The sequence below is a fragment of the Brachyistius frenatus genome, unplaced genomic scaffold (genome assembly GCF_029030835.1).
Source record: "Brachyistius frenatus isolate BFR_SWC_R1_liver_20210118 unplaced genomic scaffold, ASM2903083v1 Contig_73, whole genome shotgun sequence".
Lineage (NCBI taxonomy): Eukaryota > Metazoa > Chordata > Actinopteri > Embiotocidae > Brachyistius > Brachyistius frenatus.
In genome coordinates, this window is record NW_027210672.1 from 558,172 (window position 1) to 571,686 (window position 13,515).

The following is a 13,515-nucleotide window of genomic DNA, read 5'->3' on the forward strand; positions in this document are numbered from 1 at the left end:
GCTGACTTCCCGCTCATGTGCTTCTTCCAGACTTTCCAAACATGACTGAACTGAACGGTTTAAATTCTGACTGCAGAAATGGGTAATTTCACGTCTAAGACGGACGCTCCTTTTCCGCCGGGTTTGTAATGATGCAATTCGGCCGCCACGCCGAAAACTGCTGACCACGTCTTCCTCTGTGTACCTTCCGAATCTGAACTGGCGTCGCCTCCCAAAAAAAAAAACTCCTCATGTCGCTTCCGCAAATGAACGTTCCTTTCGGAGAGGCAACGATAGTACGTCGGATTTTTCAGCTACCAAAGAAAGCAGAAAAGCGCACGCGGTAGCTGGAGGAATCGACGAGTCAGCGCCAACACTGCTCCCATCACACACGGTGTGCAGCTCGCGTGTTCAGAAACGCGTTTGAAGTTAACTTGCCGCGCTTTGGTGCCCTTGAGCAAGACGCCCGAGACGACGTTCGCGCGGGCGAGGCCGGCGGGGGTCGCGCACCCTCGTCGGTTTTGTTTCGGAGGGTTGTCCGACCCGGCTTCGGCTTATCGTCGGGACCGGAGACGGGAGCCGCGTCGGCGGACTGGATTCCGATCGACACGGGACGGGTTGAACGTGGGGCCGACGACCGCCGGCATCGATTTGAAAAGCGCGCAGCCAAGGAGTTCAGAGACTTCTGCTGATGAACGGAGAGCGCGGCGAAGCTGCGGCCTTCGAGAGGAAGCGTTCCAAGTTACGTCGCTTCAGCGCCATCCGGGCCCGTGGACGTCGACCTCCGGTACGCGCGCACCTGGGGATTTCGCCACGGACCTGAAACTTGAGCAGAGAGCGCGGGTAAAACTGTGGTCACAGCAACATGCGTAACTCACGTGGTGATGGTGATGATGATGTTCAAGCGACGTAACCTCACACACTTACTTCCGAAGGTTATAGCTTCGCCCTGCTCTGTTCACGTCACAGTGCTGCACTCCGTCGGCGCGCAACAGGAAGAGTTTCTGAACTTTCAGATTGCCCTTTTTGTCGTATTGGTACCAGCTCTCCATTTCACTTCCTCTCTAAAAAGTCCAAAGAGAAAACACCAACTGGGATCTGCACGGCGTCTCGTTGTGTTATTCGGAGCGACTGCCCAGAGTTTCCCCGCCGAGAGACGTCACGTGATCAGATCGAGGAAGCGTCGTTTCAGCTGTTTTTATTTATTCTTTTGGGTCCTCTGGTTTGCTGGGGCGCAGCGAGGTTATCAGTAACATAGGGAGCGTGACACTATCCGCGCTCGCTATCAATAACGCTCACTAGCGCTACCGTATCCCCCCCCCCCCCCCCCCCGAAGGAGGTGAGAGCGCTGATACCTCCTCTCCAAGAAACCGGAGAGAACCCCGAGGAGGAAGACGGAAGACGGCAGATGTGATCCGGAGGAGGGAGGGAGGACGCAGAGGAAGCAACATGCTGAGATGTGAGGAAAAAAAAAAAACTATAGAGAGGGAGCTCACTGGTTGGTTTTGTGTTCGAGAAGGATGCCGAGGACAGAAAAAGCGAGTCGAGCAAAAAAAAAAAAAAAAAAAAAAAAAGAAATTCTCGAGACCTGTGTTTATTCGCAGGCAGGGTTCTTCAAATTATAACATGAAAGCAAAGAGATGGAGGTGCAACATGAGGGAGTTGGAGAGAAGAGGGCGGAGGAGGTGGAGGGGGGAGGTGGGAGGGGTGTTCAAGATAGGGGGAAACAGTGCAGTGGAGCTGCAAGCAGAGACTCTGCTAAGTGGCGGAATGCAGTGAAGGAGAGGGGGGGGGGGAACAACAGGAAGCGATCAGAGAGAGAGAAAAAGGAAAGGAGGGGAGAGAAGGCAAAAAGGGAGAAGGGTATAGCTTCTATTTATAGGCCTGAAGGGAGAAGAAAAAAAAACAACCAAACATTTGGATAGGGTTATGGAAAATGAAACAATGAGAGAAGGAACAAAGGGGCAGTAACAAGAAAAGACAGGCAGATGGAGGGAGAGAGGAAGATGAGAAGAGGAAGAGCTGCCAATGGACAAGAGAGAAGAGAGGAAGGAAGAGGGGGAGGAAAAATAGAGGGGGGCATACGTTTACCTTGACTGACACTGCGACAGGGAGGGAAAGCAGAACCTCCCCCCCCTCCCCCTCCCCCTCACTCCAAGAAATTGTAGCTCCATAACATCATGCGACATAATCTCTGCAGTGGGTTTTGTTGTGTTTTTTTTTTGCAGGAGGGCCACAGGGACGACGACCATGCAACGATGCACAATGCAAGCGCGCAGGTCAACGTGACGTGCGTTGCACCAGTGCATATCACTAGACATTAAAAAAAAAAAAAACACTAAAAAAAACCACTGCAAATGCGCACGGATTCACTGCAACTATTGAGATTTTTTTTTAAAAATAATTAAAAAAATAAAACAAGTTTGAAACAATTTAGAACTAATTGTTGCTCAAAGCCAGCAGCGGGGAATAAAGTTTCACAGCAGAAAACGAAGGAAATGAAGACGTACGAGAGGATCGATAACGCGCAGCGGATAAATAGAGCCGCAGTGACATTTGCAGGAAGTGAGGAGGATCGATATCGTCTCAGAGACCCGGACAAGTGGTCATTTTTAGAACAGGACCCCCCCCCCCCTCCTCCTCCTCCTCCTCCCCCATCTAAAGTGTTATTGACATCAATGCTGTCAATATGCTGCAGTGCAAAGGATAAATCCATCTTTGAGACCTGAGTGGTGGGAAGCAGAAATAGAAGAGTATATATCTATATCTATAGATATCTATCTATCTATCTATCTATCTATCTATCTATAGATATATATATGCTGCTTTGTGATTGTCAATTATGTGACAATATGTGAATAGCCTCAGAATTTCCGCCTGCTCTGTCGTTGTACTCAAACGTTGCTATGGGCGACAGCATCAGCTACTGTATAGGGCAAAAATGCATGATGAATATAAAGTGTCTGTCAGCAGGAGACCGGTGTTTTAATCACCCCCAGCACGAGACCGCCCACTAGTGGTGGATATGAGGAATAGCAGCTTCATGATGCATCTGACTGTGTTGTCTGCGTTCAACTGAAAGCTCCTTAAAAAAAAGAATACGAATAAAAGATACTGCTATTGATGTTCAAGGCTCTCCACCGTTTATAATCCATTTTTTGTAAAACTGCTGAAGTGACCTGATAGCAAAAATATGAATGTCTTCATAGGAGACGTACATATCACAGTGTGCACGAATAAAGGGGAAAAAAGCAGATCGAAGAGCAATAAATATCTAGTTTTTAAAATTCATAGTCCCTCTTTTGCTCAATCACTGCATGATTGCCCCCAAAAAGGGCTTTAAAAGTGATGCATAAATGAAAAATGTTGTCTGTTCAGTGTTTCTGCCCCCACCCACCCACCATCCCCCGCCCCCCTCAGCGTGTTTGACAGTCTGATAAGTGGAAGAAGATTTGATGAAAATCCGCATGAAAAAGACTGATAAACTGCGTTGTCACTGAAGGCGATCTGAACACTGGAGGCGATTTGATAAACTGAGCTATTTCTGTTCATTTATCCGCTCCGTCATTTGTCACCGAACACGTCGGCGGCGTCATTCATCACACTGGTTATCGTGCTCGGTCCCTCCCCAACGGAGCTGGAGAAAGTCTAGAAATGTGCAGGTTTGTCACTTGTACCGAGTCCCCTTATTGGCAGGAGCAAAAACGAGATCAGAATATAAACGTAGAATTGAAATGTCACGATATCGACGTACAGGTTTTCACCAAAGCGCAGTTTTCTCTTTAATTATTCTGAAAGAATACATGAAACATCTTCAAAAGTGATAACCTGGTATCGCCGTGACTCATCGATCTGGCTGTGATTATCTTTGAGAAAGATTATAATGGCAGAAATTCAGCAGCAAACGGTGTAAAACATCAGCAAAAACTCCCCTGACCCGGTGATCTACTTCAGCGGGGCCATAGAAACCAGAGCGTGATAACAACAGGAGGGCATGTGTGGACAGTCGGGTGTGTCGCGCCGAGAGTGGGAGGCCCCACTTCAAGTTTCAGGAAGAGCTCAGCAGCACCTGTCGCTGCTGTGATCCACAGCAAAGTACAACGAGTGAAGGACTGCGCTGCTCCACGTCAGCAAAACATGCAGAGTGAGTTCCACTTTTTACTGCTTGTTTTTTTTTTAGTCGTGTTTATCTCTTCTTTACACCGCTATGTTTTCGTGAATCTAATGTGAAGTCGAGTTTTCTGGTCGAGCTTGTACCGTATGTACAAAGGGGAGAAATGAAGTTGGGACACCATCTGCTCGAAGAAACTATTTGAGAAAGCCTCTTTGAGTGTCATTTTAATTCAACATTAAAGCTGAGAGTATCTATTTGTGTGTCTAAAATAAAAATGAACAGCTGCCCGACAGCTGATTAAACATTTGTGATATGACGGGGCGGGAGCCGATTTGTTTGATTCTCATCTAAATCAAACCTCGGAGCCTGACAACAGTTTAGATTTGGGTTGAACTGAAGTCCAGTTAAAACTCTGCCAGCAGTAAAGGACTGATTGAGTCCAGTGTGAGTTGTGTTTTCCTTTAAACTGGAGGCCGGTGCGGTCGGTTAGAAGGTCCTGAGTTTCTGCATTCCTTACATAGTTTTTCCACCTGCCGCTGAGAAGAGAGGCGCTTTTAAAAAACACTTCCTGATTTTGTGACACTTGGTTTGTTACTCAATGTCAGATCTTTTTATGTTTTTTTTATGAAAAAAGTTTTTTTTTTTTTTCTTTAATCAAAAATCAGGGAGTCTGTCAAAGTTAAATAACAACGGTAAATCAACTTATCCAGCAGCATTGGGTCGGTGGTTCAATCCCTGGCTACTCCTGTTTACATGTGAGAGCGAGACGCTGTTTAAAATGTCGGTCCATTTCTAAAAAGACAAAAGAGGGACAACTTTACTTAAACTTCCCGGGCACTTTTCCTTTGTTTCAATACCTCGGAAAAGAAACCGAGAGCGTTAAATCCTCTGAACATAGGCCTACCGAAACACCCGCATTCAGGTACAAATATCGTTTTGTCTCTCTGCGTCTGCGTCTGTCCTCATGACGTAACGAGTTTTTATCCAATATGAGTCATGGCCAAAATATCACTCAAACACCTAAACAGCACACGAACAGCTTCCAAGAACACTAAAACATTACGACGGTTCGAGGTGACTAAAGAGTGCCTTTTAATTTCCGTGTGACACAACCTCACAGTTTTCTCCGTCCACACCGAAACATTCGTCCACTTAGAGAGCGTTTTGGATAAACTTCCTTTTGGCTAAGAAACATAGTCAGAAAAGAGTCCTGAAACTCACGGGAAGAAAAAAAAGAAAGAAAAAAAGAAGCATTTTTGTGTGCGCACTCTTGCACTCCCTTCAGTTCCTCGATATGCTGAAGGCCAGGCCCGTCCATCAGTCCATTCAGTATTTAGTTTTTTTGTGTTGATCTGGAAACGTACCTAAAGTCGTAATAACTCTATCTTCCAGGCATTAGCTCTTCGGGGGGTCAAGTCCTCTCCGAGGACCAGTTCTCCTGCTCCATCTGTCTGGAGGTGTTCGTGGAGCCCGTCTCCACGCCCTGCGGCCACAGCTTCTGCAAGGCCTGCCTGCAGGGCTACTGGAACCACAGCAAGAAGTTCCTGTGCCCCATGTGCAAGAAGAACTACTCCAGAAGGCCGGAGATGAGCGTCAACCGGGTCCTGGCCGAAATATCCACCCAGTTCCAGGGGCTGGTGATGGCCGGAGGCGCCGAGGGGACGGCGCAACGGGGATCCACGCTGAATCTGAGCAAAGGTACGGGCCGCAGCGGGTCTCCGGGGACGGACACCGGGGAGTTCGCCCAGCCCAGGGAGGTGCCCTGCGATGCCTGCATTGGACGGAAGCTGAAGGCCATAAAATCTTGCGTGAACTGCCCCGGCTCATTCTGCGAGACACACCTCAGGCATCACAAGAAGGTCCGTTTGTGGCTTGTAGTTTCGTTTCAGGATTTACAACATGTTTCCTTTTCCTTTTTATGCGTGTATCTAAAAATATTCACTGGATTTCCCCTCCCGCCTCTCGTCATCTCTACATTTCATCCCCGCACTCCCCTCACCAGGTCAAGACTCTGATGTCTCACCGTCTGATCGAGCCCACTTTCCACCTCGAGGAGAAGATCTGTAAGAAACACGAACGTCTTCTGGACGTCTACTGCCGCACCGACCACGCCTGCATCTGCGCCGCCTGCGCCGAGGCCTCACACAAATCCCACGACGTGTCCTCCGTCGACCACGAGTTCAAGAAGAAGATGGTGAGCTGTGGTTACATATTTCCTCAAGGATAAGTGATTCCAATTGAATCGAACTGTGCCGGAGCACACGTTTGCTTGACTGAGATTTTATAAAGCTGTGTGGATATTGACTTCGGTTGCTTTTTTTTTCGTCTTACAGAATATTTTGGGAAGGAAGAGGTCAGAGGTGAAACACTTGATCAAGGAAAGAGCCAAGAAACTGGAGGAGATCAAACAATCCATCAAGGTCATGAAGGTGAGTCCACTGAAGGCTTCGTGGCGAGTAGATGACAGCGTGGTTACACGACATCTTTGTCAATGATCATGGGGTTGGAATTTAAAGTTGGTTTCCACGAAGAACGTAAGCTGCTAATGTTTTTTGTTTTTCGCGAACTCAAATCAAATCTCTCAATTTTGGAAACAGTTTAGATTGGATTTTCTTTGGACCACTACTTATCAAAAAGCTGTATTTTATCGGAAGTAAATGGTCCCGACAGAAGTTTCTATGAGGAGCGCTCAGACTTGTACGGAACAAAAGAACCGCCACAAAAACACATGGTGCAACACAACAATACCCGGAGGCGGGACTCGGCCCATCTTCGAGGACGGAGCGCTCGTTTGAGGACGTTAATGTACAAATACTGACGGCCTGAAAGAAAAGTGACAAGACGCCATCTACGCCAGACTGGGACGACCATCACGCGACAGACGAAGCGGTCTACGACACCGTTTCTCAGCCGCTTCCAACGCAGTCCTGAGATCCCTCCCGAGGGAGCTCAACATCCACTCACACCGGGACTCGTGCGTCCGCTGGGACGGCTGGTTGGGTCTCACGGCGAGACCTCAGTGACCGGAACTCGGTACGAGAGTTGAAACGTCTTCGAGGACCTGGAACAGAAACTTTCAGAGAACACTTACACTAAATCGTTGGTTTTACACTTCAGGGTAGATCAGTACTTTGTGCCCACGATTTCAAACACGTGTTTGACGCGTTGCTGTTGTAAAATGCTTTTATACTGCATGTTAAATATTTGCCCAGGACAGGACTGAGACACGGTTCACTTCCAAACTCGCTCAGGTTTTCACCACTCGTACAAAACGTTGACTTTGTTGTCAGAGAATAGAAAGTCTGCTTGGCCAGGCTGCTGCTCACGTCCATGTCGTGCCTCTCGTGCTCGGTGGTGACGGAGGAGGCGGCGGCGCGCTAAAGCACTTTGTTCTTCTCTTGCGTACACAGACTCAGATCCACGTCTGAGGCCGTCTAACCGGTGACACCAGTTTAAACATTTACCTTTGGTTTCTCACAACCTGTTTTTTTTAGTGTTTTTTTTTACCTGCAGTCAAACACACCCGAAGACTTAAGAAATTAAAACTCAAAGGATCACACACTCCAGCGGTTTACAATCCAATGGAGAGCTGAACCCAAGAGATCCAATCTTACCAGGCTAAAAGTAAAACGGGTGCTGGGCTGTATTTTAGATTTTAAATGTTACACTGAGAAGCTCTGCAAAAAACAAAAAAAAAAAAAAATTGACTTTAGAGCTTTTTGTCCATTTGAAAACATTTGTTTTTTGCACATTTTATCTTCACATTTTTCTGATTAGCAAAACTCCTGTTTTAGTGCTACCTTTGGTTTCTTGTTCTGTGACATTTTTTGAATCTACTTTTACAAATACAAAGAGGATTCAGTTACCACGGGGTTGAATATCAGGATGTCCGCTGTACAAACACATGACTGCACATGTGCATACAGCTGCGTGGGTCCAACCGTGTGCTACTGACAGACGTGGCGATAAAGGCCTTTCAACTTTGCGGCATATATACAGTAAATAACGTATCAATGAATATAACGTGCACGTTTCTGTCCACTTCGGTTGCTGTATAACTTTTGTAGTGGAGTAAAACCCAGGACCGGAAATGTTGAACATTTTTCAGCTTTGAGGTTAAAACACGTAACCTGTTGGTCCAGTTTTACAAGTGGCAGAAAAACACTCGGCAGCAACTGATTGAAAAAAAGAAATGGGATTTCTAAAACGGCAGCATTTCACACGTTGATTTGTTGGAATGTAACTGGGTTTGATGGTTTTATTTGAGGCCTTGTTCTGTCAGAAACTGTATGTGGGAGAGAGACATTTGGAGAAACTCAAGGCCAAAGATATAAAAGACACAAGGCTTCATAAAATGACATGTAAATAGGACTTTAAAGAGTTAAATAGAGTAGAAGGCAAATCTATTCCGACATGAAATTTAAAGCTAGAAATATGTAAACGAAATATGTGTAAATCAATACACTTTAAGAATGATGATGAGGTGAAACAAATACAGTAAACTTCTGTAGAATTACTTTGGACTTGATCTGGAGGAGGATTTGATTTGTCTGGAGTTTTTAAAAAATTTTTTTTATCTCGGTTAATGACATCCCCGCGGTGTCTGTTCCACGTTCGCCTCCTTTGCAGGCCGGCGCTCAGAGGGAGCTGGAGGAGAGCTGGATGGTGTACGCCGAGCTGCAGCGGCTGGTGGAGCAGAGCCAGGCGGAGCTGGTGGAGCTGATCGCCGCCAGGCAACGCGAGACGGAGCGTCACGCTCAGGAACTGGCCAGGGGTTTGGAGAACGAACTGAGCCAGCTGAGGAGGAGGAGCAACGAGCTGGAGGCCTGCGCGCACACCCAGGACAAAGTGCTCTTCCTTCAGGTAGGCGACACCTACCGAGGGACGAACTCCAGAGAAACTGGCGCCCAGCTTTTCTTTCTTTCTTTGTGTTTTGATGCAATAAGAAAGAAGTCATTTCAAATTTGTTCCAAGAAGTTATTGCTTCCTTTCTGTCAGTAACGATGATCGTTGTCAGGACATGATGCGAGGTTTCTTATTTGTCCTTTAGATTTTATTATAGTTCTTCTATTTTTGGGGGGGGGGCTATTGGATGCTGAAATAACAATTTTAAATATGCAAGCTGGCATTTTAAATATGACTTCATTAGTGGTTCGTCCATCGTCTGGCCTACATTCTAAGAAACACCATTAATATGCATGACACGCATGCATATTACCCAACAAGGGAGCGGGACACAACAAGGGAGCTTAAATATCGGAAGACTAAAGAAATAAGAGTTTTAGCTGCTGTGTCATACTTACAGTAAAGAAAATCTGAGCAACCTTATACTCTCACTCTATTTTATGTCTCAGATTTTTCTATTGTGAAAACTTCACACAGTATTTACTCTAAATTCCAAAGCCAATTATCCAGCAGAGATCCGCGGCTGCACCAGCTGTGGTTGCTGTGAGATTTGAGACACAACATCAAAAGCATCAATGCTCAGAGCCCGTCTGTTATGGACACGCCCCCCCTCCTGCATTTTATCCTGCACTGTTTACATGGAGAAAATGGTGATTCTTTCATTAAAGACGTCTTTGAAGTCACCAATTAAGACTTTTTCCACCCGGTATGACTGGAAGCAAAGGCTTAAGAATCAAATTAGTTGGTTCAAGAAAGTTTTTTGTTTTTGTTTTTTTTACTCTAAATCTGTCTAAATCAATAGAACAGCACTGAACATCTGCATCATATTTAATGTCTTTTTTTTTTTCGTTGTTATTCTCTGAGCAGTCATTCAATTTTCATTTCATCTCACTTAGCCCCAACTTTTTTTTTCTTCTACTTCCTGTAGAACCAGGTGATCTTGTCCTCCCCGCTAGAGCCCACTGATTGGTCAGTGGTCAGCATCAACACCGACCTCTACCTGGGAACCATCCGCTCCTCCGTCAACAGCCTCATCGACAAGTTCCAGGAGGAGCTCAAACGGCTGTACGGGAAAGGTGAGGGCAGCTGGCCAAAGACCTTTTTAATGCAACTCATGATAAAACACAAGATGATGATTTGCCAATTTTTTTTTTTTCCGAGAGCTTCACTGTGTCCATAAATAGAGTGAATATATTATATGAAAGAATGACTGCAAGGTTTCCGAGATAAACTGTCATTACACTACAACATTGCATTACCTGCTCAGTAAATATTCATATGGTATATGACAAATTACACCACCTTACAACACCTAATGGTAGTGTAGCCTCATTCAACAATACTACAAACTGGAACAATTTTAATGAAATGCCTTTATTTTGTCAAATCTAAAGAATTTTTTTTTTTTTTATTGGATTGCCTAATTAGGTGTTTCTGTTATTTTGTACCTCCCCTCTATAACAAAATGCGTTTTTAAATTTGATTAATTTGCTCCTAAATATGAATTTTTAAATCAATTATTTAAAAATGCTCATACTCGTGCAGTATTTTTGCTGACAACGTGCGTGGTATACTTTCAAAATAAGAGGAGCCAAACTGAAGGGAAAATAAACAGCTGTGGTTGCGTCACGGTGTCCCTGTCAATTAAAAAAAAAGGAAGAAGAGAAATCAAGCACACAGAGCACGCGCGTCTTATCCATGAAAAGTTACAGTAAAATCCATCCTCCCTTCGTCTGATGCGAACCACACACGCCGAGCAAATATCCAAAGCGGGGATATGTAGGTCACTGTGCGAACACTTCGGAATAGAAAAGTGACTCATCATTGCACCACACTCGCACATACAAGATGGCTGGACAGATGGAGATGGTGTTGATGCCGCAGTTCATCCGCTTGGAATGACTGCAGAGGCCGCTGACTGACAGCAGCACATGTCTCCGGCATGTACAGCTCTGGATTAGATCCACATGTTTACCGCCCACACGTGCCGTCTGCTTTGACTTTTGACGCCTCAGCCGAATGATTTGTTGACTTTGGTCTTTTCTTTTTCTTCTCTCTCCCGCTCTGTTTCTGTTTTTTTCTCCCTCCCTCTCCATCGCTGTCAGAGCTCCGGAAGGTGCAGAACTACGCAAGTGAGTAACACTCAGTTTAACATGTTCAGTTCTCCAAAATGTCCACAAGATGGTGCTACTTCCTCACACGGTCTGAGCAGACGAGTTCAGGCGCAGGAAGTCCGCGATGGTGATGGTTGTTCTGCTCCGTCCCGTCCCGTCCAGGTGAGGTGATCTTGGACTCCGGCACGGCCCAGAAGCACCTGGTCGTGTCCGACGACGGCCGGCAGGTGAAATACGAGGAGCGCAAGACCTCCAACTCCGAGGGCGCGAAGCGCTTCAACCCGGCCCTCTTCGTCCTGGGCCGGGAGGGTCTCAGCTCCGGGCGCCACTACTGGGAGGTGGACGTGGGGCGCAAGACGGCCTGGACGCTCGGCGTCGCCCGGGCTTCGGCCCGCCGCAAGGGCGAGATCAAGGTGAGCCCCGAGGGAGGCTACTGGTGCCTGTGGCTGAAGAACGGCGAGGTGAAAGCTCTGGCGTCGTGCCGGCTGCCTCTGATGCTGCCGTCTCACCCCGGGAAAGTGGGAATCTTCCTGGATTACGAGGGCGGCCAGATTTCCTTCTACGACGTGAAGGCGCGACTGCACCTCTACAGCTTCCTCGACAGCTTCAGCGAGAGCCTGTATCCCATCTTCAGCCCCTGCCTCACCCAGGAGGGGAAAAACGCCTCTCCTCTCAGCATAACCGCTGTCAAACACAGCTGAGGTCGGCCTAGTCGAGTCGGCAGGAGGCGTCACACTTATCTGAAAAGGGTCGGGACAAAGTGCAGATCGACGTTTTTTTTTTTCCCCGTTTGAAACGGGTAATCAAGCCATAAAACACGATGCTTCTCTCCACAGAGAACCCGTTTTATGACAGCTTGACTTGTTTGCAAAGCGTTTTACCTCAAACAACTTCCAGTCTCATTAACTATGAACAAAGCACGTCATCTTTACAGCCACTACAACACTCTCTCATGGTACTATGCGCCATTGTATTTGCTGAAGTGATTACTTTATTGACTGACATTTGTTTACTTTAACGTATTCCCCGCACGCCGTAATCGCTCATCTCAAATTGTATGTATATAGAACGAGAGATATTATGGTGAGAAACATACGAAGGATAAGAGATCATTCTGCCAAATATAACTTCAGGTTCTGACTTGTTTTTTTTTTTTTAGCCCAGGTTCAGTTGGACATGTTAATATCGGAGTTCGACCTCTCTTTACTACGTATTATTATCTATAAATCTTTATTTAACTGCAGCTAAAAGGCTTTGGAGACTTTACGTATTGACCCAATGAAGTTAATGGATGTCAAAATGTCACGTCTTGAGGGGAATCACATGATTTTTGTACATGTTGTAATGGGCATTACTGTAAAACTTAAAGGTTTGTTTTAAGGGCCATGGAACTGCTGTATGTTCTGCACTTTTACATCAAACAATTGCTTTCTGAACTTGTTCAATAAAGATTATCGGTCGCAACGTTTCTCTTTTATCGCCATCCCAAAAGGTCCAACTCCCACGTAGGAGGGGATTCAGTTGATTTGACTCAAACTGCACGAATCAATAGTTTCATGTGAACAACATATCGAGTTATTGTGGAATGTGAAGCTTTCAAACCTACAAAGAGTTTTCCCAATGCAGCACTTCCTCTCGGCTCAAAAAAAGAAAAGAGCATTTTAAGCATGTTAAACACAATAATTAAATCTGTCTGGCAAAATAATTATAAAAAAAAAATAAAAAAAAAATGTTTAGCTTGCTTTTTTTGTGGACAAAAATATGGTTTTGAAAGTACAAGGACAGGTTGGACATTTTCAAACGTCATCGGCAGAGAGACGCTCAGTGACGTACAAAATAGATGATTAAACAAAAAAAAACAAAAAAATGCCTTTTGGATAAATAAACAGAAAACCCATCATCATTTAAACATTTAAAACCTGACAGCCAACCAAAGAGTTGTGTAAATTAAGATTGATTCGCCTTTTTATTAATTAAAAAGTTGAGGCCTGTTAGCTTAGCGTAGCAAAGACTGGAAACCCAAAAGAAAACCAGAACTCGTAGTGTTTCAACACTTTTGGCTTTTCTACAAATGAAAACATGAAACGTGAAAATGATACGGGTAAGTAGAGATTTTCTTCAATGCGTCAGGCAGACTCAAGCTTGTGATTGCTAGTCTTTATGCCAAGCTAACCAGCTGCTAAATCATTTATATTGAAAAAAAAAAAAAAAAGGTCATATTCAGTTTGCCTATTAATAGATAAGATAAATTCTTTAAAAAGAAAAATTGACAAGACGGTGCTTATCCTCGTTGATGAAGCGCATAACAGAGCCTTTCACACCGCCTTGGGCTTAAGGAGCTGATAGCCTCGGGCTAAGAAAGCCTTCAAAGGATTTGTCTGGCGTATCATATAACACACCTTT

The 13,515-nt window shown here is 45.4% G+C and overlaps 1 protein-coding gene across 1 annotated transcript; it reads left to right on the top strand.

Annotated features, from left to right (window-relative positions):
- The first annotated feature begins 2,759 nt into the window (after positions 1 to 2,759).
- Positions 2,760 to 12,585, top strand: btr12 (bloodthirsty-related gene family, member 12). Its single transcript, XM_069707935.1, is given in 9 exon segments — positions 2,760 to 4,000; positions 4,003 to 4,123; positions 5,486 to 5,952; positions 6,096 to 6,287; positions 6,427 to 6,522; positions 8,723 to 8,956; positions 9,927 to 10,074; positions 11,104 to 11,130; positions 11,275 to 12,585. Coding segments are annotated over 9 exon segments (1,851 nt in total). The 5' UTR covers positions 2,760 to 3,973; the 3' UTR covers positions 11,814 to 12,585.
- The last annotated feature ends 930 nt before the right edge of the window (positions 12,586 to 13,515 follow it).